Source organism: Urocitellus parryii, chromosome 5, assembly GCF_045843805.1.
Source record: "Urocitellus parryii isolate mUroPar1 chromosome 5, mUroPar1.hap1, whole genome shotgun sequence".
Classification (NCBI taxonomy): domain Eukaryota; kingdom Metazoa; phylum Chordata; class Mammalia; order Rodentia; family Sciuridae; genus Urocitellus; species Urocitellus parryii.
Window position 1 is genome coordinate 3,557,483 of NC_135535.1, and position 25,529 is coordinate 3,583,011.

The 25,529-nt window shown below is 61.2% G+C and overlaps 1 protein-coding gene across 1 annotated transcript in view; it reads left to right on the forward strand.

The window, feature by feature from the left end:
* The first annotated feature begins 843 nt into the window (after positions 1–843).
* Positions 844–25,529, forward strand: part of Celsr1 (cadherin EGF LAG seven-pass G-type receptor 1) — a 114,646-nt gene continuing 89,960 nt past the window's right edge. Inside the window, exon 1 of the mRNA XM_026394321.2 lies at positions 844–4,456. Within this exon, the coding sequence (XP_026250106.2) occupies positions 844–4,456 (3,613 nt within the window). The remainder of the gene's footprint in view (positions 4,457–25,529) is intronic.

Here is a 25,529-nt window from a genome sequence, read left to right on the forward strand (position 1 = left end):
GGGCTCCCGGCACCTCCGTCACTGTCCGCCCCGGGCCGAACCCGCGCGGCACTGGGGGCCGCGGAATCCGTGGATCGGCCCTACCAGGGTGGGGTGCGAGGCTTTGGACCGCTCCCGCGCGCCCGAAGAGCAGAGCCAGGCCGGGGGTCCCGGCCCCGCCTCTCTGCGCGCGGCTTCCTCGGCCCCGCCCCCGGGGAGGTCCGGTGGGGAGGCCGCCGGGGAGTGGGCCAGGTCCCCCGCCCAACCGGGCCGCGCCCCCGCGTCTCCATAGCGATCATCCCGGCTCGCACCTCGGGGCCGGCTCCCCCCGGGGTAGAACAATAAGCGGCTGGGCCGGGGGCGGGGCGGGGCCGGTCCAGGGGCGGGGAGAGCGCCGGCGGAGGGGCGCGGGCCCAGCGCACCGCCCAGGCAGCAGCCGGCCGCCAGGGTCTGCGAGGCGCGCTACGGCGCGGCCCAGACCGCTCCAGAGCTCAGCCCCCGCCCCGCCTGGTCCCGCCCCGCTTCCCACGCCCGCCGGGCCGAGCCCGCGCCGGGGCCACCTGGAGCCGCCTGGAGCCGCTGCTGCCGCAGGTTGATGCGCGGCGCCCTCCCGGGACGGCGGAGGAGCCATCTTGAAACCAACTTCGCAAACTTTCGCAAAGTGCTTTCGAAGTGGAAGCTGCGGGGAAGGCCGGGCGCGTGGCCTCCGGTGTCACCGTCTGGGCCCCCGGGGAGGCAGGGTGCGGGTCGCTCCGAGGGCCCGGCACCGGGCGCGCGGGAGCCGCCCCCCGGCCACGCCGGGTGGATGCGGAGGTGCGCCGGGTGCATGGATTGTGCTCGGGCGCCCGGCTCGGGCTCCGGGCTATGGCGCCGTCGCCACCGCCCGTGCTGCCCGCGCTGCCCGCGCTGGTGCTCCTGGCCGCCGCCGCCGCCGCCCTGCCGGCTCTGGGGCTACCAGCGGCTGCTTGGGAGCCGCGCGTGCCCGGCAGGGCCCGCGCCTTCGCGCTCGGGCACGGCTGGACCTACGCATTGGATGCTGCGCGCACGCCCCGGGCATTGCGGGAACTGCTGGACGTGAGCCGCGATGGGCTGCTGACCGGACGGCGGCGCGGGCTGGACGCGGGGCTCCGGGGATGCGCGCGCTTGTTGGGGCGGCCGCTGCCGCTGCAGGTCCGTCTGGCCATGCCGGGCGCCCAGACGGCTCAGAGCCCGCTGCTGCTGGCGAGCACCCCCGGCCCCGGCTGCGGCTCCCGGCTGCGGCGCCGATCGGTCCCCGGTGCGGAGCTGCGAGCGTGGACACTGCGCTCGGTTCCTGGGCTCAGCAGGGCTATCTGCTTCCCGGATCCTGGCGGCAGCGCGGCTCCATTTCACTCGGTGCTCACAGTCCTTACCACCTTCCCCGCCTGCAGCTGCCCACTGCGACCTGGGTCCCGTTGCCCGTGCCGCCTCCTTTGCCTGCCGCAGGGCGACTCGGCCAGCCTGCGCTTCCTGTGCGCTCTGCAGCGTGCGGCCGGCGCCGTCCAGGTTGAGCAGGGTTTGGAGATGACCGCGGGGACGCCCTCAGCGTCGCCGCCGCCGCCAACGCCGTCTCCAATCCGGCCCCAGGCCAGGGCGGGAGCCGCGCGGCGGGCCCGGCGGGGCGCGGGCAGCAGCACGAGTCCGCAGTTCCCGCTGCCCAGCTACCAGGTGTCGGTGCCCGAGAACGAGCCAGCGGGTACATTGGTCATCGAACTGCGTGCGCTGGACCCCGACGAAGGTGAGGCGGGGCGCCTGACCTACCAGATGGAGGCGCTCTTCGACGAGCGCTCCAATGGCTACTTCCTCATCGACTCTGCCACCGGCGCGGTGAGCACGGCCCGCGCGCTGGACCGCGAGACCAAGGACACTCATGTGCTCAAGGTTAGTGCCGTGGACCACGGCTCCCCACGGCGCTCGGCCGCCACCTACCTCACCGTTACAGTTAGCGACACCAACGACCACAGCCCGGTCTTCGAGCAGTCTGAGTATCGCGAGCGTGTGCGTGAGAACCTCGAAGTGGGCTACGAGGTGCTGACCATTCGTGCCACCGATGGTGACGCGCCCTCCAATGCCAATATGCGCTACCGCCTGTTGCAGGGTGCGGGTGGCGTCTTTGAAATTGATGCACGCTCGGGAGTAGTGCGCACCCGGGCAGTGGTGGACCGGGAGGAGGCTGCTGAGTACCAATTGCTGGTGGAGGCCAACGACCAGGGACGCAACCCAGGCCCGCTCAGCGCGACGGCCACCGTGCACATCTTAGTGGAGGACGAAAACGACAACTACCCTCAGTTCAGTGAGAAGCGTTATGTGGTTCAGGTGCCCGAAGACGTGGCGGTGAACACCGCTGTGCTGCGTGTGCAGGCCACTGATAGGGACCAGGGTCAGAACGCGGCCATCCACTACAGCATCATCAGTGGGAACCTGAAGGGGCAGTTCTACCTGCATTCTCTGAGCGGGAGCCTCGATGTGATCAACCCGCTGGACTTCGAGGCCATCCGAGAGTATACACTTAGAATCAAGGCCCAGGATGGGGGCCGGCCTCCCCTCATTAATTCCTCGGGGCTGGTCTCTGTGCAGGTGCTGGACGTTAATGACAACGCGCCCATCTTTGTGAGCAGCCCCTTCCAGGCCGCAGTGCTGGAGAACGTGCCTCTGGGCCATTCCGTGCTGCACATTCAGGCGGTTGATGCAGATTCGGGTGAGAATGCCCGTCTGCGCTATCGCCTGGTGGACACAGCCTCTGCTGCCCTGGGGGGCGGCAGTGCTGGCTCTGAGGACCCCACCTCCACCCTGGACTTCCCTTTCCAGATCCACAATAGCTCGGGTTGGATCACTGTGTGCGCAGAGCTGGACCGGGAGGAGGTGGAGCATTACAGCTTTGGGGTGGAGGCAGTGGACCACGGCTCGCCGCCCATGAGCTCTTCTGCCAGCGTGTCCATCACGGTACTGGATGTAAATGACAATGACCCAGTGTTCACCCAGCCCACGTACGAGCTGAGATTGAATGAGGATGCAGCTGTCGGGAGCAGCGTGCTGACCCTGCGGGCCCGCGATCGCGACGCCAACAGCGTGATCACCTACCAGCTCACAGGTGGAAACACGCGGAACCGCTTTGCGCTCAGCAGTCAGAGCGGCGGCGGCCTCATCACCCTGGCGCTGCCGCTGGACTATAAGCAGGAGCGGCAGTACGTGCTGGCGGTGACCGCGTCCGACGGCACGCGTTCGCATACCGCACAGGTCTTCATCAACGTCACTGACGCCAACACGCACCGGCCGGTCTTCCAGAGCTCCCACTACACCGTGAGTGTTAGTGAGGACCGGCCAGTGGGCACCTCCATTGCCACCATCAGTGCCACCGACGAAGACACGGGGGAGAATGCCCGCATCACCTACGTGCTGGAGGACCCTGTGCCACAGTTCCGCATTGACCCTGACACTGGTACCATCTACACCATGACGGAGCTGGACTATGAGGACCAGGCCGCCTACACACTGGCCATCACGGCTCAGGACAACGGCATCCCTCAGAAGTCAGACACCACCTCCCTGGAGATCCTCATCTTGGATGCCAATGACAACGTCCCCAGGTTTCTGCGAGATTTCTACCAGGGTTCTGTCTTCGAGGATGCTCCCCCATCTACCAGCGTCCTCCAGGTCTCTGCTACTGACCGGGACTCGGGCCCCAACGGCCGCCTGTTGTACACCTTCCAGGGCGGGGATGATGGTGATGGGGACTTCTACATTGAGCCAACCTCAGGTGTGATCCGTACCCAGCGCCGACTGGACCGTGAGAATGTGGCGGTGTACAACCTCCGGGCTCTGGCTGTGGATCGGGGCAGCCCTGCTCCCCTGAGTGCCTCTGTGGACATCCAGGTGTCTGTCTTGGACATTAATGACAACCCCCCTGTGTTCGAGAGGGATGAACTGGAGCTGTTCGTAGAAGAGAACAGTCCAGTGGGGTCGGTGGTGGCGAGGATACGGGCCAGCGATCCCGACGAAGGCCCCAATGCCCAGATCATGTATCAGATCGTGGAGGGCAATGTGCCAGAGGTCTTCCAGCTGGACCTGCTGAGTGGGGACCTGCGAGCCCTGGTCGAGCTGGATTTTGAGGTCCAGAGAGACTATGTGCTGGTGGTGCAGGCCACATCGGCCCCGCTGGTGAGCCGGGCCACAGTGCGGGTCCACCTCCTGGACCAGAATGACAATCCACCTGAGCTGCCGGACTTTCAGATCCTCTTCAACAACTATGTCACCAACAAGTCCAACAGCTTCCCCACTGGTGTGATTGGCCGCATCCCAGCGCACGACCCCGACCTGTCGGACAGCCTCAACTACACCTTCCTGCAGGGCAATGAGCTGGCCCTGCTGCTGCTGGACCCAGCCACGGGTGAGCTGCAGCTCAGTCGGGACCTGGACAACAACCGGCCGCTGGAGGCACTCATGGAAGTGTCTGTGTCGGGTGAGTGGCCGGGGAGGAAGAGGGCCTTCCTGTGGGCTGCCTGGGGAGCTGCGGGGACCCGCCAAGGGCCCCGCTGGGCATGCTCGGGCCCATTCAGGCAGGGCCTGGGCAATTCTTGGGGCCTGTGCTGCCTCTAGTTGCAGGTTGGGGGCATGCTGCCCACCAGGCCAAGCACAGGGGAGAGGCAGCACTCCGCTTTCCTCAGCAGTTTTGCCAGGAGCAGGCCTGGGCTTCTTCAAGTTCAAGTGCAGGCTTTCTCAGGGCTTTTCTCCAGTTGTGCTATTAAAACCTGGCCTCAGGGTTATCTGGGTCGTCTGGTGTGCTGAGTGATGTCCTTGAGTCAGCCGCTGCAGGCAGGGTTGTCTGAGGGATCAAAGGTCACTGCTTGCCCCATGTGCCAATTAGTCCCCGGGTGGGACCGTTGGAAATTGCTGATGTTCCCTGAGTCACCCTGTAATACGGCTGGAGTTCCCTTGGTCTGCTTTTCTGTCTCCTCCAGATAATAACAGCTCTGCTCACGTGTGTGTTCCCGCCTCTGTGCAGCTCTTTGAAACGTGTAACTCCGTTTGATCTTGGCTCCGGCTCTGGACGCGGGCTTGTAATTTGGGAGTTATTTCAGAGGCCGCCCATCTTTGTGGTGGATCCGGTATGAGAACCTTGCTTGCCTGCCCTGGGCTGGGGGGCAGAAGGAGAGGCGTCTCAGCTCAGCTACCAGTGGCTTGGTGGTGAAGCGCGGGCCCTGTGTGCTGCTGACCCTGCACTTGCAGGGGTCCAGCCTGTGGTACCAAGGACAGGAGGACCATGGAGGGTGTGGGAATTGGGAGTCGTGGGGAGACAGGATTGGGCAGGGGATAGGGGACAAGGAAGGGTCCTCCGGTGGCTCTGTGAGGTGGCCTGTCTGCCTACCCACCTGTGGATGAAGTCAGCTGGGCAGGCAGGTGGCCTTATTTATGAGACCAAGATACTGCCCAGAAGGGTCCTGTGGGCCTTTGGGTCCCTGTTTAAATGGTCACTGTGATGCAATGTTGCTGTGGGCGTCCTGTGAGAAATGAAAATTCACTTTGCAGAGTTTCCGCCTCTGGCTGTTTGTCCGTAGAGAGTTGGCATGGGACGGATGGTTCCTCATAGGATCTGGTCTCACAGGGTTGATTTTGAAGTCATGTGACACCTCAGCATAGGTTCTGGCCACGCAGTCACCCTGTTGGTGACCACTTCAGGTTTTGTGATGCCGTGAAAGTGTGTAAAGAATACGGAACAGGCTCCGGGGGACAGGCTGTCAACCAGACTGTGGGTACTCCTCGTGTACCCGGCACCCCCACGCCTCCTCATCGGATGGAGTGGAAAATTTGGCCTGTGTAGAAACAACTTGGCAAGATAGTAGGGTTGGGTGTATTTTCAGGGGACACGGAGCATTAGTGGGAGCAGGTGCGTGCTGAGACAGGGTGTTGTGTGGTGTCCACGGTGCCGGCCCCTGTGTGAGTAGAGAGCAGGGTTCAGACGATGCGGATTACTGAGGCTCCCAGCAGGTGGGTGGGCAACCCAGGTCACCGCTGAGGGGGGGTGGAGGCTCCACGCTGCGTCTCAACGGCCATTTCTGGCTGTGGGTCCTTGGCCGACTGGCCCTCAAGGAAATCTGGGGCTTGGTGCACTGACACCCCCACATGACAGTTTCCTTAGGCTGGTCTCTGGCTATCAGGAGCTTCCCAAACTCTCACAGTCACATTGTCATTTGTTCCTCGGTGACACTGAGGTAGGTGCCCAGGTACTGAGTGACCTTCTCAGGGCTGTGCAGCCAGGGATGGGGCACCAGGATGGGAATGAAGCGAGCCGCCCCTCACACCCCCCTCTCCTACCTTGGGAACAATTCTGAGGAATCCAAAGCTGGATGACTCCAGGCCAGGTCAGAAGCTGCGTGAGGTAGTCATGTTGGTGTGCTGTGTGACCCTCAGGCCATGGACACTGTTTACTGCCCCCAAGAAGCTGCTCACAGGAGATTGAGACCCGAAGGTCCTCATGGCAGAGTCCTGTGGGATCCAACCAATCCCAGCAGCCTCCAGACTCTGGCTTTGTAAGGAACCCTGCGGGAGGCTGTGGATTCAAACTGAAACCACTTTCAATGAGGTGCAATTGTCAGCGCAGGCTTTACAGCCTACCCTAAAGTCTTTGATGCATTATTACTGCCCTGGAGGCTCTGGGCAGGAAAGGGCCCCGGGCATGCGCTAGAGGGGGGCAGCTCCTTGCAGCCTGGCCTGGGGATCATCTTCATTCTCCAGGGTTAGCAATGATGGTGTTGGGTTGCCCCACCCCCCCCAAGGACAAAACACTTTTTTGGGAAAAAATGTAATTTTTTCCCCTGGTCCTAGGGATGGAACCCAGGGCCCTGTGCATGCTAGGGGAGTGCTCTACTGCTGATTGACACCCCAGCCCCCGCCCTGAAAATTTTTGAAGTCTGAATACAGTGGAATTCAGATAGCTGCCATCTTTTAAATACCATTAGCTATTAAGGTGTTCATTTCATAGGTGGCACTTTTGAATGAGGTGTTCGATTTCTGTGGCTGGGATTTTTTTCCCCATGAACGTTTATAAAAGCTGCGTGTGTTTTTCAAAGTCATGTGCCTGGGAACCCGGTGCAAAACTCCTGCGTGGCCCCTTGCAGACGTGGGTCTTTTAGTGACGCTGACATTTTTAATGCACCTGGAACATGTGGGTGCCTGTGGGTGGGTTCTTAAGCTGTGTGCCTCACAGAACTTGGCAGCCGTGGAAGGTAACGTCCCCACGTCTCCCACGGTGCAGGTGTGTGGCAGTGTCACGGGGCGAAAACGGTTGGTCGGTGAGTCATTCACATGTGTCAGAAAATGTTGGAACTCAGCGAAATCATATGATTGGGAATCTGTGTGCCGTTGGCTCTGAGGGGGAGTGGACGGTCCTGCAGGTCGGGTGAAGTTTTAAAGGTATTTGCCTAGTTAAATGCAGGCTATCACAGGGACTTTTAAACAGAAGGTTACAAACAAGGAAGTCGGGCTGCCTGCTGTGCCAGGCGCGGCCTGCATGGGAGGTATCACATTCCCCCCTCCCAAACTCGCAGTTGGCAAAGGTTGGTGGTCTTGAATCACCTCAGTGGCCGAGCTGGATTCTCCGAGGGACAGAAACCATGGGCCACTTTTGGCGACTGGTTAACCATTTAAAGGCTCTGACGGCTTTGGAGATGTGCTCATGTGTTTTAGAAGCAAGAGTGACTTTAACTTACTGAGCATCCATTGTGCACGAGGCCCAAGAGCCCTTTTGAGGCCCCAGAGAGCCAGCATGGCCCTGGAGAGCCAGCGTGGCCCTGGCTATACACAGATTGCTGACTTCAGTGGCAGGGATGGGGGGTGGGAATTTGTGCCAACGTGGGGGTGTGAGGTGAGCAGCTTGTGGGAGACCAGAGGTGGAGGGATCCCTTGAGCCTGGAGCGATCTACCGTGATCTGTAGGACCTGCTGGGAGGCCGGGACAGTGTTGTGGTTGCTGACGGCTGGTCTCTGGCCTGAGAGAACAGAAAGCAGGGCCAAGGCCCCTGAAGGGGTTCCCGCGAAGCATGGGTGAACAGGGAAGCATTGCCAGGAGAGACGGTCAGATTCGGTGGCAGTGGCGGGGTCATGACGTGGCCGGGAACTGTCCTCTCGGGCCACATTCGGTTCTTGCTGCCACCTCCTGATGTGGGCACACCAAGGAAGCTCTGGGAACACTGCGTATGGTGGCAACTGTGCTCCCATTCATAGGACCAAAGGGTCTGTGTGAGGCCAGCACAGGACTGACCACATGGGGAGAGCTCGAGGCGGGGCTCCTGAAGGAGGCCCCTCCTGAAGGAGGTCCCTGAGGTTAGGGAGCCTGAGGACAGGTGCTGGCGCCTTGTGAGAGGCCGGGGAGGGGAGCTGGGAGCTCAGGTGCACCAGCCTCCTGGCCCGCCCTGCGACACCCCTGGCCCTGCAGGTGCCTCCTAACTGGGTACCAGCAGCCTCTGGGCCTCTTTGGAGTTGGGGTGGGCATTGTTCCAGGGTCTCTCAGGCCTGCTGTGGCCAAGCCCTGTGCAGCTGGGGGTGCTGCTGGTAGCTGCTTCTCTGAGTCTTTGGGCCTGGAGGGGGCGGGGGGCAGAGGCCGTGGGAGCAGGGCCCTGGGAGGCAGGAAGGGGTGCAGGTCCCCGGGGGCCTGACGTGCCATGGCAGGGCACCCAGCAGCACCAGGTGAGGTGAGGGGCAGGAGGGGGCTGCTGAAGTCACCTAGGTGGTGGCTGGTGTTCTTGGTGGCTCTGGAGCTCTGTGGAGGACCTGTGTCACCATGGAAGAGTCTGCTTGGTTTGAGCTGACGTGTAGGCCTACCCCATGGCAGACACCGGTTGAGGAGCGGGATAGGTGGAAGGTGGGGCCCCTGGCAGCAGCGTCTGGGCCTGGGGCGTGTGTATGGCCGGGTGCCACAGGCCTCTGTCCCTGCCAGTGCTGAGATCCAAACAGAGGTAGATGTTATCTTGTGGGGCAGAGCATGTGGAAAGTATGCACAAGTTTGGCCAGGTGTTCGCTGTTCACAGCCCTCGGGAAATCGTTTTCTGTGGTTTTCCTTGGTGTCCTCTAACCCGAACACAGGTTCATGTCAGCGTCCAGAATCAGGTCCCTGAGTACCGGGAGGCAGCCCTTTAGGTCACACTCCCTGGTCTTCCCTGTACTTTCCGGTGATCTTTTTGGAAGGGTGCTGGGTCCACCCCAGGAAACACGGAGTTCGGGTTCTAGGCTGTGAGGGTCTCAGGGACAAACTCATGCCTGGGGCTGCTCCTTCCTGCATGGTGACCCCCACCCCCACCCCGGCTGCCTCTGCTCCCCGAGGGCCGGGGCCTGGCTCTCGGGAACACTTGGCAAATATTTGTGGTAGGTTATTTCTGGAATGAGCTGGGTGGGGTCACCCAGAGGCATGGGGCCCTGCCAGGGGATCCAGAGCACCCCCAAGAGCCCTCTTCAGTCCCTCCCTCCATGTGGGGGGACATGCCCTGGGGCAGGGGATGGGCCTTTTTCAGGAAACTCCACAGTGGGATTCTCACACTTCTGCTTCAGGTGAGAACCTGTGCGTACCTGTGATCCGTGCAGTCTTCGAGATGTGACATTCCACAGCTGGGAGAAGCCCCACTTGGCCAGGTGTTGCTGCTGTCACTCTAGTGTCTGTCTCTTGGGGTCCTGGATGGAGGCCAGGGCTTCTGTCACTTGACACGCACCCCTCCTCTCAGGGCAGATCATGCAGGAAAGCACCTCCCTCCAGCCACCCCCAATGCACTGTTTTAACCCCGTCTGGGGACACTAGGAAGTGTGCTGGGGACCTTGAGAGCTGGGAGCCTTTGGGGGCTGGGAGTGTGTCCTGTACTGTGGCCCTCCTGGAAGCAGGGAGGGCTGCTGGCCCTTGGTTCACAGGGCTGTCCTGCAGAGGTCAAGATGTCAGACGCATGCACACCCTGTGAAGAGTCCCAACCGGGAGCTGTTGGAACAGGTGGTTTGTCACTGCGGTGGGAGTGCAGGGGGCTTTGCAGCTGCTTTTCCTGGGACACTGTGGACAAAGGTGAACTTTGGACGAGCAGGTGACCCTAGGTTCCTGGGCTTTGCCATCCAGGTGGAAGCACCCCCATTTTCCAGACCAGGAAGTGGGGCTCCAAGGGAGTCAGCGGTGCCCAGGTCAGTGGTGCGCACAGCAAGCGTTAGCAGCTGCGCCTGGCCGCCGTCCTGCCCTTGCATCTGGATCCTCAGTCCTGCTTCTCTGTAGCCCAGGAACCGCTCTGTGGGGAGTTTGGGCTGTTCTGGCCAGGTGTCTATTGCTGCCTGCCTGGGTTGTGGTCTGCCCACTATCTGGGCACCCGCTCGGGGTCTGCCTGCATCATCCCACAGAAACCCCTTGTCAGGCTCAGAAACTGAGGTTGGAAGGCAAAACCAGGCTCAGACCTGTGCGTCTAGTGCTCTAACCACAGTGACCACTGCCCACTGATGGCTAGGCCACAGAGGGGCTACTGTGACAGCCCAAGGCCTTGGGCACAGGCTCAGGGATTCTGGGCATGGAGCCCAGTGTGAGCCACCACCAAACAGGAAGCAGGAGGGTGGAGAGTCCTGTGCACATGGTGCCTGTGCTGCTGGCTGCCCCGGGGTGTGTCTGCGATGCTGGGCAGGGGTAACAGTGGGTGGGGGGATCTCGGGGAGTTGTCTCCTGTCCCTGTGGGTCTCTGTGTGGAGCTGTTGTGGATGCTGGTGTGTGCAGGGCAGGTGGGCACCAGGTGCAGGAAGGTGAGCCCCTGCCCTGTGTGGGGCGGCCCTTAGGAGTCAGCAGGGCTGCTTCTGGGGTCCGGGGAGGTAGATACCAGGTGAGGCGTCCAGGCTGAGCAGGGGCGGAGCCGCGCTCTGAGGGCCTTTCAGCTGCAGAGCCCAGTGGCCACTGACAGGGAGCGCCTCCCGCCCCGCCTCGCACCCTCCCTCCGTCCATCTATCCATCCTTCAGAAATTTTCCTTCTTTATCATAGTCCGTTTCCACTCCCAGTTCTGTATTTGTTTTTACAGTTTCAGAGCTTTTTCATATCTAATCTAAATGACACTCAGTTAAGGTAAACTAACAGCGACTAATTCAAATAAAATCCTGCTCTGTGTTAGCATTGGGAGATAAGAACTCCCTTGCAGGGCAGTAACCGCTGATCAGCCGGCTGATTGCGCACAGTCAGCGTGAGGCTGGCCAGCTGCTGTGCAGCTCTGCCGCTGGACACTTGCTGGGCACGGCCATGGTCCAGCAGCAGTTCTTACATGTGCTGTGATGCTGACGTGGATGACCGCTAGCTCTCTGAGAGACATGAGATTTCACCAGGGCTTGGCCTGGGGTGGGCCCTCCCAGCTGCCCACTGCTGATCACCTGACTCCAGGTGAGTCCAGCCCCCTCTGGGCCTGATGGGGAAGGACCAGAATCTCCCAGGACCTCTCTTCACTTTCCCAAGGTTTGAATTTTTTTAGGTACAGGATTGGAAACACAGACGTCCAGCCAGGAGGCAGCTGTGGTTTGGAATACTCTCTTCCTCTTGCCCATGACATTACAGGTGCTGAGAAGTCATCTCACTTAAAAACGGTCATGAAGCTGAGTGTGTGGCACTTGCCTGTGATCCCAGCCACCTGGGAGGCTGAGGCAGGGGGATTGCAAGTTTGCGGCTATCCTGGGCAACTTAGACCCTGCCTCAAAATAAAAAATAAAAAGGAAAAAATAAATAAATAAAAAGGGCTGGGGATGTAACTCAGTGAAGAGTGCCCCTGGGTTTGGTTCCTGGAGCTGAAACATTTGTAAATTGTGCGTCTGTTAAGGGATTAATATCCAGGGTATATAAAGAACTCCCACAATTCAATAAGAAAACAACCTGAGATTCAAAAGTGGGTAAGTGGCTCCAATAGACATTTCCCTAAGAAATATAAATGGCCAAGAAGCACACGTGAAGATGCTCAGCATGGCTTCTCCTTAGGGAAATGCAAACCAAAACCACAGGGCGGTGCCACCACTGGGACACCAGAAATCAGCAAGTGTGGTGGAGCCTGGAGAGACCGGGAGCCTGGTGTGTTGTTGTGGGAACAGAAAGCCCTTCGCTGCCGAGGAAAACAGCATGGCGGGAGCATGGCGCGCCGGGCTAGGGCTCAGTGGTGGAGCGCTGGCCTGGCCTGTGTGAGGCCCTGGGTTCGATTCTATGCACCCCATGTAAATAACAAAATAAAGGTCCATTGGCAACTAAAAAAATGTAAACCAAGGTGAAAGCAACCCAGCATCCATCACAGGGCGGGTGAACCAATGTGGTCCACCCACACGGCGCCTTCAGAAGCAGGTGTGGTAGTTGGCTTTTTGTCTCTGTGACCGAAATACCTCACCGGAAAAGACTTAGAGGAGGAGAGGTTTCTTTGGGGCTCGTGTTTTTAGATGTTCCATCCATGGTTGGCTGCCTCTGTTGCTCTGGATCTGAGGTAAGGTAGAACGTCATGGTGGAAGGCAACCTCTCACTCATGGCAGCTGGTAAAGACAGAGAGAGAGAGAGGGAGGGGGGGGAGAGAGAGAGGAGCCAGGGACAGGATATAGTCCAAGGCCACACCCACAATGACCTGCTCCCTCAGCTGTGCCCCGCCTGCCTGCAGTCACCACCTAATAGTCCTTCAGATCATCAACCCGCTGGCTCTCCTAATCATTTTGCTGCTGAACTTTCTGCATTGCCTAACTCTTGAGCTTTTGGGGGAGCACCTCCCTTCCAAGCCGTAGCAGGCAGGAACACTCATGTTCCTGGTGTGACGTGGGTGAGCCTCAAGGACATTCTGCTCAGACAAGAGAGGGACCTGGGAGGCCATTTCTGCGATGTGAGTGGAGGAGAGTCACAGCGTCAGGAGCCCCAGGTAGTTCGGGGTCCCGGGGATCCAACTGTCTACACCTCAGCTGGCGGAGGCGAGGGGGCGGGCCCTCTGCTGTGGGGTTTCAGGTACGGTTTGACCAGAGCCTGAGTGGCCGAGCAGCCCCATCATCCTGAGTCCCAAGGCCGGTGCCCACCTCTGGGGTTCCCCTCCCGGGCTGAGGTCTCTTCACTGTGCACGTTCTTGCAAACTCTCGACCCACTTCCTGTCATCCTAAACAGCCAGGGACACACTCTCCCACCTAAGTTCTTTTGTGCCTGGTATGTGGATAAGGTCTCGGGTTGTTTAGCCGCATGGAGAGAGCTCACAGAGAAGCATGTTCCTGGGGAGCCTGGGAGAGAGCAGGGACCGTGTGGAGGCACCCGTGTGGGTGAGGGGCTCCTCGGCTGGCTGCTGTGTCTGGGACCCCGGCTTAGGGGCAGGTGTTCCCGGATCTTTGGTGTCCCAAGTCTCGCAGCCCAGCCCAGGAAGGGAGACGAGTTGGGGATTGAGGCCTGGTGCTGGGTACCCCTCCTGAATCTACCACCTGGGGGAGAGGAAGTGAGAGGAGGTGGCCGGTGAGCCTGCAGCTGCTGTGTTCCAGGGCTGACCCTCTGTGTCACTGCTGACCCAGCTCCTTCCCCTTCCCCCCAGGACTGAGTCTTGGGTTCCAAACCACTGCGTGGGTCCTGGCTTGGGTGCATTTTTCTTTGGCATTTGCTACCTTTAGGCAGTTTGGCCTGACGTCTCTTAGCGGGTGGAGGGGGAGGTCCTGGGGTATAGGAAGAGGAGCAGGCGCCGGGGATCAGATGCCCAGTTCTCCTTTGAGCACCCGAAACACAGCACCGTCTCCCTGGTTACAAAGCCACGTGGTGCACGGGGACCCTGCTCCTTTGTCCTCTGAACAGATCGAGTGTTGCTCAGGATGAGGCCCCTGTTGGTTGTGTCCTGTGGGCTCCCCACTCCCTACATAACTATCAAATGATCGGGGTGCGGGTGTGGGCTGTGGGAGGCGCCTTGCGGAGCTGGTAAACAGCGGTCTGTGAGCTTTGGGCATTTTTAGGACGCTGGTGCACCCCCCCCCCACACACACACACACACTGTGGCTTGAAGCCAAGCGTCCCAGCCGCGGGGGTGGGGGTGGGGGCGCCTCTCCAACTCGGTGATCTCTTACGCACGGAAAATTCTAGCATATCATTGAAAGTGCCCGTATTTTCAAAGAAGAGAGAATGGAAAATATCGAGGTTTATTGTTCTGAGAGGCTTCCTGTCCGTCCAGCACGTGGCCGTCAGAGGTCAGGGGTGCCCGTGTGTGTGCAGGACGGGAAGTCCAGGCCATGGGCTGTGGCGTGTTGCACGGGCACCTGGCTGTGAGCGCGCTGCGAGGCAGGGGAGCCGGGGTGTGCACGCCCGAGACTCCGTTCAGCCTGGTTTGGCTGGAAGTCGGTGCGTTTCCCTCCTGTGTTTTCCTCTGCCTTGGGTCTGACACGTCTTGAGCGAGAAGGGAACAGGGTGATATAAAAGTGGGCCAGGTGTTCAGGGGCAAGATTTCCTTTTTAATACCAGGGACCGAACCCAGGGGCACTTAACCACTGACCAAATCCCCAGCCCTTTTATTTTATTTTGAGACAGGGCCTCACTAAGTTGCTGAGGCTGGCCTCAAACTTGAGATCCTCCTGCCTCAGCCTCTGGAGCCCCAGGGATGACAGGCCTGGGCCACCACGCCCAGCTTTAGGGCCGGCTTTGTATCTGATGGCTGCACTCGCAGGGGGGACTGGGGCAGGGGGGCTAGGGAGGGCCTTTTGTCCCTCTGTGCGGTGGCTCCTGGGGAGAAAGCCTGCCTTTGGGTGCCAGGGGACTCTGGTTTTCCTTCACTCCTCCAGTGCCTCTGCTTCTGCTTTCTGATGGACGAGCCCAGCCTCCTGGTCAGTCTTTCCCTATCACCTGCTTAGAAGACAGAGGGGCGTCTCACGGTTAGCCAGCCCTGGCACAGGGCTCAAGTCAAACTTGTGGGTGGGCCCTGTGGGTGGGCGGGCCTGTGGCACGGGCTGCAGGGGGTCTGGGGCACGGGGTGGGAGCCATGCAGGGTCAGCCCGGGCAGGCCGCCTGCCGTTTCCGGCTGGCCCCCACCCGCCTGGCCGCTGTGAGCCGCCTGCGCTTCCTGCCCTGCCTCAGGGAGGTGCCAGGGCCTGAGGGTGGCTTAAGGAGCCCACTGTGAGGTGGGCAGGGCGACCTGCTCTGGTTGGCTGAGTGCAGAGTGAAGTGCCCCCGGGGGGTCCAGGTGGCAGAGATGAGAGTTGAAAAGTGAGCCTCTCCCAGTGGTCCTGGGTTGGGTGGGCACGTCCTTCAGGGGCTCAGGTGGCACCGCCAGCTCAGAGGACTGGCCATTTCAGCGCGTCCAGCCTGGTGGCGCTCAGTGCAGTGGCAGCATCGTGCCCTGCCACCACTGTCCGGTTTCACATTTTTTGCCACCCTGAGATGGTATATCTGTAAGTTGTTTTTTTTTAAGTCGGTTGGCAGTTTTCAAGCTGATTATCACTTTTGGTCTGTTCTGATGACCTGGAAGGGCATTGTCAAGTCCTGAGATGCACTGACCTCTCCGACCAGGGTTGCTGGTTTGGGTGGCATGGGGGTGGCCGGCTGGAAGGCAGTAGGACTGCACGGTGCTTGAGGGGCAGGGTGGCTGAGGCCCAGGGTCAAGCCCCCGCCCTGCCTGCCTGTCACAGGTGAGGCCCAGGCTGCCTGGGGAGCACTCCCTCCCTCCTCTGGGCCTTGCTGGGGTCCCCCGCCTGCCCAGGGTGAGGGATTTAAGGACCTGGGCTTTCTGTGCTAAAATGGAAAATCGTGGACAAACCAGCCCTGTTGGTCACCCGTGCTGTTGTCCATGAAGCCTCCGCATGGTCGCCCTGCATGACCCTTGCTTAGGCCTGTGGTGGGAGCCCAAGGCCCTCCTGACCACCTGGCCGCAGACCTGACCACCTGGCTGCAGACCAGAGCCCGGCAGCACTGCTGAGTACTCCCTCACCTGTATCTGGGAGTGCAGCTGTGCCTGCTGCCCACTGGGCTGGACCCGAGCTGCCCTCTCCACCCGCCCCCACCTGCACGCAGCAGGCATTTCTGGGCCTCGGCCTTCCTTCAACCTGACTCCCTGCTCCGGCTGGAATCCTCTCCCCTCCCAGAGCTTCAGCTCTGAGAGCACCTGCTGTGGGGGCCGCCCCACCCAGTCCTGAGCCCCAGCACTGAGGTCCCAGGGCCAGAGCCGTGGGTCACCCGGGCCCCACTTGCCCAGAGGACAAAGCCCATGTTGTAGAAGTGAGCTCTGAGCCAGAGTCACGTCCTGCCGCTCCTGGGTGTCCCGTGGAGGTCCTGCTGCGTGTCTGGCCCCCATCCGCCTCCTCCCCAGCAGCCCACCTGAGGATGCGTCCTTCCTGGGGCTCCTGGCACTGTGACCTCCCTAGACCTGGGCTCCCACACCTGCTGGCCTGCTCCAGGAAGCCCGGGCTCCGGCCGGGTGGGCGAGCGTGCCCAGGAGAGCGGAGGGCCTGACGCTTCACACGGGAAGGGCCAGGCACCAGGGTCCTCCACACTCCTGCTTTTGAAAGAGCTGATTTTATTGACCAGAGGAACCTGTCAGAGTCCACCGGGAAGACAGACCTGCTGGGTGATTCGAGCAGGAAGGGGTCGCACAGAGGGAATGGGAGCGGGGCCAAAGGGGGTGTGCACCCCACTGCCTCTCCCCAAGGCAGGGGCCTGCTCAGGACCACCCTCCCCTGTCCCAGCAGCCCTGGGCCCCACCTCCTGGCAGGTGACCCACCTCCCAGGTGTGACCCACCTGGAAGCCTGCTCCCACCGCTGTCCTGCAGCCTCTGAGCAGGCGGCCTTCCCTCCCAGTGAGCGCAGGGCTCCCACTGGCAGGACCCACAGGCAGTGGGGAGGCCTGGGAGAGCAGTGGCCAGGCCTCCTGTGTGGAGAGGAGCACGGAGACACGTGGCTTCAGCCTGGCCCAGGCCTGACCTGTCCACAGTCACCGTGGGAGGTGGGAAGAGAACCTGCAGCCTCCCCAGGAGTGATGACCAGCGGGAGGCGGTCCAGCAGCCATCCCTCTGCGTTCATAAGACGGTGTTTTCCAAAAGCCCCACTTGGACAGAGCATGTCGTGACTTCTCTGCGAGCTGTCGTGGGCATCCCCGTGAGCAGGTCCATGTCACCCTCTCTGGTGGCCGAGAGTGTGCCTCCACAGCCGCCAGGAGTCTTTGACCTTTGCTGGGACCCAGGTCCTCCATGACCGTCTCCTGTTTTGAAGGCGTCTGTCTTGAAGCTTTTCATTCCTGCTGTTGTGGATGGTGGTCTGTGCTGGGGACCTGCAGAATGGACTGCATGGTCTAGCTGACCCTGTGGCAGGAGCTGACCACCCCACACTGGCTGCTGGGAGCCTGACTGTCCTGCAGATGGGAGGACTTACAGAGCTGGTCACCGTCTGTCCTGTGCTGAGGAGTGCCTGTAGGGAGGCCTGTCCTTTGACTTCCCAGTGGGCACCTCCTGCAGCCCTGAGCCACCATCCTGGGCTCAGGCTCGGCCCTCCCAGTGCTGCCCTTCCAGGGAGAGGCAGGCCGCCATGCTTCCTTGTTTCCTGTCTGCAGCCTTAAAGGAGCCTGTGGTTAGGCCCCCACTTTGTATTTAGCTTATGAAACACCTGGGAGCCGTCCTGCCTGGGCCACGTGGCTCGGGAGTGTCTGCTCACAGCTCTCTGTGGTTGGGGACCTGTGGGCTGTGGTCCCAGCTCTTCTGTTCCTCCCAGGAGGGCCCAGGTGGGGGTCTTGGGCCCCTTGCCTGGTCGGGGCTGGCAGTGCGTGGGCAGGGTCTGGGCCCACAGTCTGCCTGCAGGACCGGCTGGCCAAGTGGCTTGACACCTGGGCTGTGCCAGGGTGTGTCCTGCTGGTGCCTCGGGGGGGGGGGGGGTCAGCTCCTTCTCTCAGCACAGGCTGTGGCCGAGGTGTGCCGTCTGGGAGGGGCTGGCCAGAGTTAGGCTGCTGCCCACACCTGAGAGGGGCTGAGGTGGAGGACGCAGCCACCTCAGGGGTGACTGTGAGTGTGGAGTGGACCCGGGAGGTGCAGGTGGGTCTGGGGTGCTCCCCTAGGCCCGGGGCTGGGCTGATAGGTGCCGGCAAGCCTCCTGGGCTGAGCGGGAGCCCCAGGCCTCTTCTTGCAGGGGCTTGTGTGGGAATGAGTCAGCAAGGCTGGGCGGGGCAGGTGGCTGCTCCCGGTGAGCTCCAGGTTTGGCTGATCTTGACAGGGGGAGGGAGGGGGAGTGAGCTGGGCCTTGCCTCCTCCTCACTCCAGGGGGGTCTCCAGAGGATGCACAGATGCTGTTGGGGTGACCTGGGGCCACATCTTTGTCCCTCCAGGCCCCCTCCTCAGAACTGGGTTGAAGTGACAGTGGGTAGCTAGAGCCGGGGACAGGGTGGCTGAGCAGAGGGCCTGCCTGAGTCGTGCTGGGACCCAGGGTTGAGCACCCAGCCCAGGGGCGGGGAGGCTGAGCCATGCCAGTGAGGAGCCCCGGCCCACCACCACGGCCTCACTGCCAGGCCCTCGACACCGCATCCTGAGGCCGCGTGCCCCCACCCCGGGGATGCCCCTGCCCCTGCCGTGAATCCAGCCCTGGAGCCTGGGGAGTGGACTCTGCAGAGCCATCTCCCAGCGCCCTCTCCAAACTGGGCCAGTAGGAGGAAGGCCTTAGGGCCTCCCCCAGGGGCCCTGGAGGGGAGGGCAGTGTGCACTAGTATGGAGCTGTCCCTCGTTAGGTCAGGTCCCTGTGCAGTCTGTGTGATCCCAGGAGTGCGCGTCCCTACTTCCCCGCGGCCGTTAGGTCTCAGGCCTTAGCTCCCAGCACTTCCTGGGGGCGTCCTGGGTGGCAGCTGCACACTGCAGTGTCCCCTGCCGCTGAAGGCTCCAAGTTCACCTTTGCCCCTGAGGTTTTACGGCAGAGGACTGGGTCGGAAAGCCGCAGCTGCAGGCCAGGCCGTCCCCAACCTCCCTGCAGACCTCCCACGTCCCTGTGTCCCGGGCTTCTGGCTGTGGACAGGGATGCAGGTGGGACTGAGCATCCTGTGGAGGGGTGGAGCCTGGCAGATTGCAGAGTCCTTCCCTCAGCCATGCCGGACGCTCTTCCCTGCCGCTGTGGGCTGTCCGAGGTGGCATCGCCGCTGCTTGGTGTCCCCCTGTGTGTCCGGCTCCCTCTGCAGCCTTGGTCTGCAGCCTCATGCGGGCCCAGGCCAGGGGATCTTGGGAGGCCGCTGTGGAGATGCAGCTCAGGGACGTCACTCCCCGTCTCAGTGGCCTGGTCATCCGCTGGTCACTGGGACGCTGGACAGGTGAGGCGACAGCGGGGCATGAGCGCTGCGTTCTCACTGCTGTTCACGGTCGTCCCACTCGGAGCCCTGGCAGCAGGGCCCTGGGCAGGGTGAGGCAAGGCTCCTGGCAGCTGGGACCCAGCACCCAGTGACATCCCCACGACTTGCTGGCTGCCCTGGAGGCAGCGGGTGAAGGCTCCGGGTGGAATTGAAAGAGCTGGCGCTGGGGGAAGTAAAAGATGAGCCTCCTCAGGGTCATGCAGCCCAGCAGCGGACGCTCCTAGTGTCCAGCAGAGCAGTGAGCACAGAGGCGTCAATGTGTCTGACCACTCTTGTGTTGGTGTCACACGTCAGCTGTAAAGGCCACTCATCCTGGTGGAGGGCCCCCTCACCAACCTGACCCTCCTGCCCTCAGCACAGCCCCTGGGAGACCCCACGCAGCCCCGAAGGGCGTGGGGCACTGTGAGGAGTCACTCACGTCCTGGGATCTGGTACCTGCGCGGCAGGAGCCTGGCCCAAGGTCAAGGTGCCCCCAGTGTTGTTGACTGAATGAAGGCAGCATGCCCCAGACGGTCAGCCTGACGAACAGCTTTCCAGCACAGGCGGGGGACTTGCTGCATGTTGTGCTGCTGGGAGAGCCAGGCTGCCCCGACAAACCGCCGGTCCCCACTGGTATCTCACGGCCTTGGGAGAGTGTGTGTGGCAGGAGCCCTGAGCCACCAAGCAGCTGGCTAGACCTGCCGTGAGTCCGCCAGCCATGAGTCCGCCAGCTGTGAGTCTGCCAGCCTCACACTGCAGGGCTGGTCCAGCGTGCTGGAGTTGCCCTTGGCCTGGGGAGCATCCAGCTGGCTCTGGCTGCGCTGTGTGCATCCAAGTAAGAACAGAGCTGGAAGCGCCCGCTGAAGAAGCACAGCGCGAGGTGTTGATCCGTTAGAGCTTTATGTTGTGTTGTGAAGTTACTTATAGTCTGTCTGTTCTGTTCCCAAAGGTAAATGTGCTCACTCTAGAATATTCTAGTACCAAAATACAGACAGCAAGGCGCCCCCGTGCCCAGAGACAGTCCCTACTCGCCGTTGGTCTGTGGACGGAGCCTCTCCATCCTCTGGGGAAGTCACTGTGGGGCCGACGGGTCTTGGCAGCACCTGGGCCTTTCCCGAGCCGGCTGCCCTCCAGGCCCTGGTGGGCACAGGGGTTGTCATGGCAACGAGCCACCCTGAGCTCATTGGAGGCACCTCTGGGGCCCTCCGCTGAAGAGCTGGCCCTTTGTCTAAGGACAGTGGGCCCTCAAGGACTGCTTGTGGGACTGGCTCTCTTTAATTACCCCGGGAAGCCCTGGCCACAGTGCTCTGCCTCTCGCAAGGAGCTCAGTTTGGATATCACACGGGAAGACCCTCACTCGTACGACTTCACCTAATGGCCAGAGATGGACTCCGAGGTGCCCCGTGGGCTGCGCTCGCCTGCTGGACACAGAGGATTCAGAGCTAGCCCGGCTCACTAGTTTGAGAGCCAGTGTTCTGTGCGCCTCTCATTTTCTGTCCCTTTGGCCTTGGAAAGAGATAGCCCCCACCCCAGCGCTGTCTCCAGCCCCCTGGTGGGAGCACCCTCCTCCCCACCCTGTGCCCACAGCCCTGAGGTGCCCTCAGTGCAGGAGGGGAAGGCGGCTTTGCCTGAGGAATCGTGAGGCCCAGTTCTGCAGTGGGCATCAGGCTGCGTGGAGAGGGGAGGGTGCTCTGGGTCCCTGTTCCTCGCCAGATGGGCCTGTCAGTAAAGGACCTACTGTGTGCCCTCCGTCTCGAGCAGGGTGCCCCTTAGCACTGTGCCTGCTGGTGGATCTCTGTGGCGGGCCTTCCTGGGCACTGCAGGATGCCGACCAGTGTTCCTGCCTTCATCTACCATTGAGCCCGGTAGCACCTGCCACCTAGCAGGGACCACCCAGAACCTCTCCGGATGTCACCCATGCCCCTGGGACCTCTTTGTACGGTTACAGCTACCCCAGAGCTGGACCGTATGTGGAGGGAAGCCCCTTCATGAGCCTGGCACAGTCCCCAGCACCCAGGAGGCCTTGAGGAAATCTCCGCGGGTCCCCATACAGACGACAGGTGGAGTTGGCCCGGGGCACTGTGAAGCACAGGGTGATCATGGCCAGAGCCACCTGTAGCCTGTGAGTTCCTGGTAGGCAGGAGGCTGGGCCAAACCCCACTTGGCTGTGTGGCTTGGGGTGTGCCCCCTGCCGCCAGCCCCCTCTCCTCATCTGTGGAAGGATGCTACGGGGCCACCGTGGCAGGTGCCATGGGTCACGCAGTGCCCACCTGAAGGCTGCATCTCCACCCCTTCCTGTGGCATCTGTGACCCTGGCTGGGTCAGGTCCCCTCTAGGACTTGGTCACGGGCCAGCAGGGTTCTACATCCCCCCAGCTGTTCACCCAGAGCAGGTGGGGTGCTGCCGACTGGCCCGACGGGGGCTCCAGGTAGAGGACAGGCCTTGGTGTCAGAGCAGAGCCCAGCTGAGCACCGTCCTGCCTGGAGCTGTGGTGGGAGGCCCGCACACAGGGCAGGGGGCTGTGGGAGTCTCCAGCTGGAGCCTGCACAGCTGGCTCATCCGCCCCGGGTTCTCAGGCACGGAAAACTCGGTGTTTAAAAATAGCCTCACCCGCATGTGCCCCTGTGCTTCCCGTCACCATCACCGAGGGGACAGGTGTTGACAAACCCCCGGACGGCTCAACCTTAGAAATCTGACATTTCTAAATTCCCTCCAAAGGGGGATCCTGCAGAGCCTTGGAAGTCAGAGGGGCCGTGAGTGGCTTGTGGAGTTGGGGTGGCCACGGAGAGCCCCCCGGGGGTGGCCAGGGTGGGGACAGCCTCCAGGGATGCCCAGGCGGAGGAGAGAGAGGAGCCTGGAGGCCACTCTGAAGGGGCCTGAGGGACAGTGGAATTTGGCAAGTCAGTGAGGTCCCTGGGTGGGGAGGGGCCAGGCTTGTGAGAAATGCCGGACAATGGAGGGCTCTCGGGAGGGCCAGGAGGGCCGGCAGGACGCAGCTGACAGGAGAGGGAAAGCAGAGCCAGCCAGCCTGGCCCCTCCCCGCCCTGCCCCCTGCTCCTCCGGCCAGACCCTGGGAGCACCTGCGACTCAGGCGTCCTCCAGAGCAGAGCTGGCCTGCTGGCCAGAAACTTCTGCCCAGCTGGACGGTCAGCACCCCGTTCAGCTTGCCACCTGGGCCAGAGCTAGGGAGCCCGCAGGATGCTGGGCGGCCACAGCTCTAGTGTCCCCGGGGGCTGCCCGGGAGCTGGGCAGAGCCTTCCAGCCCCCGGTGCCCCCCAGTGAGGCCTGATGGATTGATTTATTCACTTTTTTGAAAGGAGCAAAGGCTGGGTGGAATGGATTTGCTTAAAAAAGCCCTTAAGATTTTCATTAGTCAAGACCCTAAAGCCATCTTACATAACTTCCCCACCCGGAAGCGCGTGAAGCAGAACCCACCCATCAGGTCCCCTCCCGTGTCCCCGAGGGTGTCCTTGGTGTCCCACCTGCCGCAGGCGTGACCGGCTGGGACCCTGTATCACTGTGCACTCCCGTCCTGGCCTGGGCCACCTGCCTCTCCTGCTCTGTCACCGGCCCACTGTCAGGACCCCTGTTCGTTCCCTGTGTCTTTGGTGTGGAGCGTTGTGAAGCCGAGTGGCTTCCAGGCTCTTCTGAGTCACAGGCTCCCGGGGGGGGGGGGGGGCTCTGCCACCAGAGCTCACCCACCTTCTGATGACCTGGCCGGGCCAAGGACAGTGTGTGGTCATTTATTCTAGAACCAGCAGCTTTGTGTGAAGACCCCTCCCTGATATTTTCTCCATTGTTGGAGAGAGAAATCTTTCTCGTGTTTTCTAATCATCGACCTTTAAGTAGATGTCTACCTTTTTTGTTCTGCATGCCTCTCTTTAGGGACAGTGCACAGTTTTCTTGGCTCCTTTATTGGGCCATCTCTCTCTCTCCCTCTGTGACTTGCTGATCCACCTGTTCAGTCAGCTTGCTTAGCTCCTGTCCATGTATGTTTCTCCCGGTTTCATGTTTATTTAACTTGTTGTGACCTTTTTTGTACCTCACCGTGTCAGTCTTAGATATTTCTGGTGATGGGAAGATGGTCTTTTTTGTCCGTGCTTCAGTGTGACCTTGCAGAGCTGAGTCCTCTATTCTTACCACAGGGACTGTGACACAGCCCTCGCCGGCCACTGGAGGACCACAGGGAAGAGGGAGGAGTAGTGACGAGCCCCTGCCCAGCCTCTGGGCTGTTGGACCCACAGTTAATCTTGTCCCTCTGGCAGGTCTCAGAGGCGTCCAGTCATCCCAGGGGCGGGACATCTGTGGGGTCCTCCCCACATCCTGCCCTTGAGGGACAAAGGGGGCAGGAGCCTCAGGCTAACTGCCCACCCAGGCAGACTGTCCTTAGGAGCACACACGCTGCGTCCTGGCTCCCCTTCTGTGGCCCTGGTAACATCTGGGAGGAGAGGGTGGCAGGGAGGGCCCCCTGCTCCCCGGGCACAAGGCCAGCTGTCCCCTGGCTGGAGAGCAGCAGAGCATCAGCTTATGAGCTCACTGGCCGTTAGCGTCCTGAGTGCCACTGTTCCTGGGTGCAGGCCCTGAGCCTGTGGGGTTGTAGGCCCTGTCTCTTGACCCTCTTGGTTTTGCTGAGACTCTCCCATCGAGGCCACTGGTGTTACTGGAGAGAGAGGGACAGAGATGGGGGCCTGCCCTGGCCGGGACCTGGGGTGGGCCCTTCACCTAGAGCCTTTCAGATGCCGGTCAAGTGTCCTGGGGTGCAGTCAGTTATCCCCCTTACCCAGAATGCTTGGGGTCAGTGTTCCAGGTTTTGGAGTTTTTCAAATTTTGAAATATTTCCCAAATCTGAAGCTTCTTGAGTGCCAACGTGACACTTCAGTAGTTTCCAGCAAGTCAGAGTTTGGATGTCCCCCTCCGGGACGCCCCTTAGGGAGCACGTGTTCTTTACAAATGTCTTGCTCCTGATTAGGTCTGGTCTGTCTGATGTTAAAAGACAAAGGCAGAGAGACCGGAGGTCGTGGGGATGTGATTCTGAGTTTGGGTGTCACTTGCCTGGTGACCTGGAGCTTGTCACTCAGCCTCTGGGAACTTGGTTCCCTCCTGTGACAGCCGGGCGGTGGGACCTGTTCCACAGGTGTCTGCAGAGCAGGGCCAGGGCCTGGGGAGCTGCCCTTGGTGGCTGTGGTCCCATGGCCAGTTTACAGTGAAACGTGGTTTTCTGTGGGACGGCTGCCAGCGGTGGAGAGGGGACGGTAGAGAGGGGACAGAGGAGAGGGGACGGGGGAGGGGACGGTTCCTCCTGCTTCTTTGGTCAGGAGGCCCCCACCTGGCCCCCCTGCAGGCCTCCCCCGCCACTTCCTGATTTTTCTTCCTTTTCTCGTCAAGCCCAGGGAGCCCATGGCCACGGATCCAGAACACTTGGCCGTTCCTGTGGGGGAGCCACTCTCCCAGTTCTCGGGAGGACTGTTTGGCCGTTTCTCATCTGAGGGGGGCACATGTCAAGGGGGTTGTGTCGGATCTTTGAAAAATGTACATCTTAGTTGTGCAGGGAAGGGGGCCTGGAGCCAGGGATCTGGGTGCCTGGCACCTGCAGGTGATCTCCAGCTCTGCTGGGAGCCCGCCCAGGTGTGCCCGCAGGACAGGTGTGCCCTCAGGACAGGTGTGCCCACAGGACAGGTGTGCCCTCAGGACAGGTGTGCCCGCAGGACAGGTGTGCCCACAGGACAGGTGTGCCCTCAGGACAGGTGTGCCCGCAGGACAGGTGTGCCCTCAGGACAGGTGTGCCCACAGGACAGGTGTGCCCTCAGGACAGGTGTGCCCACAGGACAGGTGTGCCCTCAGGACAGGTGTGTCCACAGGACAGGTGTGCCCTCAGGACAGGTGTGCCCGCAGGACTGGTGTGCCCACAGGACAGGTGTGCCCTCAGGACAGGTGTGCCCGCAGGACAGGTGTGCCCTCAGGACAGGTGTGCCCGCAGGACAGGTGTGCCCTCAGGACAGCTGTGCCCACAGGACAGGTGTGTCCACAGGACAGGTGTGCCCGCAGGACCCCCTGGTGAATTTCCTTTGGAGACCAGCGTTGAAGGCCCAGTTATGGACCCGAGAGTTGTTATAAAGTACTTTTTAAGAAAAGTGACATGGGACAGAAGCCCTGTTGTAAATGCCCCAGGAGATCAGAAGCCCAGGTGTGGGCCCGCTCTTTTGTGAGAGTTATGGGTGTCATTTACACCCCTTTGGAAGCTTCTGGAGCCTGTGTCATTTTGCCAGTGGCCTTTGTGCTGGGCTC